Genomic DNA, 3343 nt, shown 5'->3' on the forward strand with positions numbered 1-3343 from the left:
ATATATATATATATATTATATAGGCCTATATGTATATGTATGTATATATATGCATATATATACAGACAGTGCATATATACATATATTGGCCTATATATATATATATCAATAATTTTGATTATTATTATTATATGTTACGTACTTAACGCCCTCTCGAGGTGCACCGTCATTGTGTAATACAATGTAGTTAACGGTTATTTCAAAATAAAATACATTTATTCCAATACATATTTGCTTTGTATAGTCAACAAAGCTGATTCTCATCAGGTGGATCAAGTGATACAATTAAAGACGAGTTTGCATACAAATGATTGGAGAAGCAGATCGTGAACAATAGCCTTTTGATTAGCCTTTATGTGTAACTAAACCTAACCTGTAGGCTAATAGTAAAAAGAAGCTATTAAACTTGTTGAATTTCGTAGTTCATTGTTATACAGTATTACTGTAGTGTACCATTGAGAACTCTGCTGATGATAGTGTTTTTGTATATTAACATCATTATGGGGCCACTTTACCTGTGCATTGTTGAAATAGTATTAGCAATTATATATACACATGATGATTTCTTTAATTTAGTTCATTTTTTTTTTATTATCTTTATTTTTAATTTTTTTTTTTAAACGAATTTATATGGCGCCTTTCACATTCCGGGGTATATACAAAGGTGCTGGCATTCGTACGATATTTCCCTGGTCAATTCCGAACTACAAAATAATTATATTACGATATTTTCATAGATTGGGGTGTGTATCAGAATCCTCATTCAAGCTGTGCCATTATTTCAAGTGCCGGTAATAACTTCTGGCATCCAACGAGTTGTAATTATAGTATGCGTTTCGTATGTGAAGCAGGTGAGATGTTTCATTTGAGTAGTTTCCTATGATATAAAAGTGAGTAGTTTCCTATGATATAATAGTGTGCACACAAGTCCATAACACACATCTGCGCGCCTCCATCTAAATTTTGTTAAAAATACTTTAACCGGTTTTCAGTAGGCCTAATACTCAGTGGCAGATTGGACTACCTTTCCAGATGTGTCTCTGGCAGTTGGTCCTTGGGTATGGCACCTTTCTACAAGATAAAATGTTAATAGAGGTGATTATCACAGAACAAAAATCAATATTAAGCCAGGGAGATTAAACTGCTGTACTGCCCATTGTGTCTGAACACGGGCGTGTTGTGTATTACTGAGTATTAGGCCTATATTAAAACTCGTTAGTCGGTGACACAGATACATTTTGTATCTGTGTCACCGTTGTATGACCACGTGCCAAAACTAGACGATTTCACATTTATTATTAATGTCCCCCTAAAAAGTATACCCCTTCACGAAAAAACTGTTTTGGTCCCGAAGTAGATACTTTTAAGAATCTAGTACATCTAGTGGCTCATACATAAATAGAACCATAAGGGAGAAGCAAGTTACTGTAATAGCTAGTTCACACCTCGAGTGCTAAATAAACCTAACTACATTACATAACACCAAATCCTCTAAGAACATTTTTTCATTGCAAATTAAATTCTAAGCTTTCCAACTACAGATGTGATTACAACCCTTCCTACTACAACTGATCGAGACGACAGCACTGCAACAACAAATACGATGATCAGTAAGTATGGTGTGCAGTACACTTAAATGATTAATATTTATTAAAGTTATCCTTATCACTTTTATATTATCATTATCATCATCGTCATTATCATTATTATATCGAATTTCATTTATGTTAAGCTAGGAAATTAAGATTATTTCTCACCAGTAGCTTTTAATCCGCATTCTAATACCCTCTTCAGCTAAATATTACACTATTGTTGTTATATTGTCACTATTTTCGAATAATTTTGTGCGACAAGCCGCCATCCCCATCCCCAACCCCCACGTCGGGGACCTGGGATGCCCTCGTCAGGGAGCTTCGACCCCCCGTCGGGCAAATCCTGGCGCCACCCCTGTTTATGTGAGTATTTGTGTGAGATACTTCATTCACCTGCAATGTAGGCCGTATACTTGTAATAGGCCTATCAGTAGATTTTTGTTTGTTTGTTATAACAGGAGGGTACCGAGGATGCTTTAAGGATGTGACGTCAGACAGAGCAATGCCATATGGATATTTCTACAGCAATAATATGGAGATAGACGTCTGCAGACAACATTGTTATTATCAAGGCTATCCGTACGCTGGTTTGGAGTTTAGCAGGGAATGTTTTTGTGATGATGACACTTATGACGTCCATGGTATACGCACAGAGTCTTCATGTAATATGGCATGTGTGGGAAACTCAGGAGAAATATGTGGCGGTCCTGACCGACTTTCTGTATACTCCTCTGGTAATCATTGTGACAATAAACTACACCCCAAATCCAATATTTTTATTTTATTTATTTATTTATTCTTTATACTGGGTTACCTCTTCAGTAAGAAGTTACTGTTCTCCCAGAGGGCCCAGTACACATAAAACATTAAAATCTCAAGAAAAACAACACAGAACATAAAGAAAAAAAAAAAATTACAATATTAACAATGTATTGTCCAATGCTAAATACCAAAATAAAAAATCATAAAAATATTTTTTTGAAATTAACTTGTCCATTTTTAAGTAACATAAAAGTTATCAACTTGAACACAAAAATTAATGTATTTAAAAATTGTCTACCCATCAGTTTACAGCGAAAAATGATAGAAACACTTCCAGTCACTGGAAGTGTTTTATTATTTTTTATTATAATTTTTTGGTTTAAAAATCAGGGTACACATTTTTATAAATTCAATAATTTTTATGCCCAAGTTAATAAGTTGTATGTTATTGCAATATGAGCAAGTTTATTTCAAAATTATTTTTTTATGATTGTTTGACATTAGCAAGGGACAATACATCTTTAAGATCCCTCTAGTTCAGTACTTTTAGGAAATAAGTAGTACATAAAGGTAAAGGTTAAGTGTATAGTAACTTGTTTGTAAATTGGCGAATTTGATAGAAACAATTATAGTTTGTTCATTTTCAGAATGCCAGTAGTTTAATCCCGCAGTTTAAATAATAGACCTTGCTCTGGAAGTGTATAGAAGGGTTGCTTGCATGTAACTCACTGCGTGCGACGGCGACGCGACGACAACGCGACGAAGGACGCACGCGAAGACGCGAACCCAACGGATGGTCTTCAATGAAGATCCGTTCAGATTGCCACTGATAATCAGCAGAAGGCGCGCCGCGGCGTTGCGTCGTCTATCTCTCGCCGGAAGCAAATGGGGATTCGTAGTACGACGCTGTGAGTGTCCGGCTTAAGATAGGCTACTGTACCAATGGCAGATGTCTACTGCTTGACATAGTTTTTTTTTTTCTTTTCTTT

General features: G+C 35.2%; 1 protein-coding gene across 1 annotated transcript in view; it reads left to right on the top strand.

The window, feature by feature from the left end:
• LOC117101898 (adhesion G-protein coupled receptor G2-like) overlaps positions 1-3343 on the top strand; it is a 26911-nt gene that overhangs the window by 12088 nt on the left and 11480 nt on the right. Inside the window, exons 4-6 of the mRNA XM_033242015.1 lie at positions 738-851; positions 1542-1610; positions 2051-2326. Of these exons, the coding sequence (XP_033097906.1) occupies positions 738-851; positions 1542-1610; positions 2051-2326 (459 nt within the window). The remainder of the gene's footprint in view (positions 1-737; positions 852-1541; positions 1611-2050; positions 2327-3343) is intronic.

The sequence above is a fragment of the Anneissia japonica genome, unplaced genomic scaffold, assembly GCF_011630105.1.
Source record: "Anneissia japonica isolate Jap-2015-1 unplaced genomic scaffold, ASM1163010v1 scaffold4988_len2956909_cov206, whole genome shotgun sequence".
NCBI classification, from domain to species: domain Eukaryota; kingdom Metazoa; phylum Echinodermata; class Crinoidea; order Comatulida; family Comatulidae; genus Anneissia; species Anneissia japonica.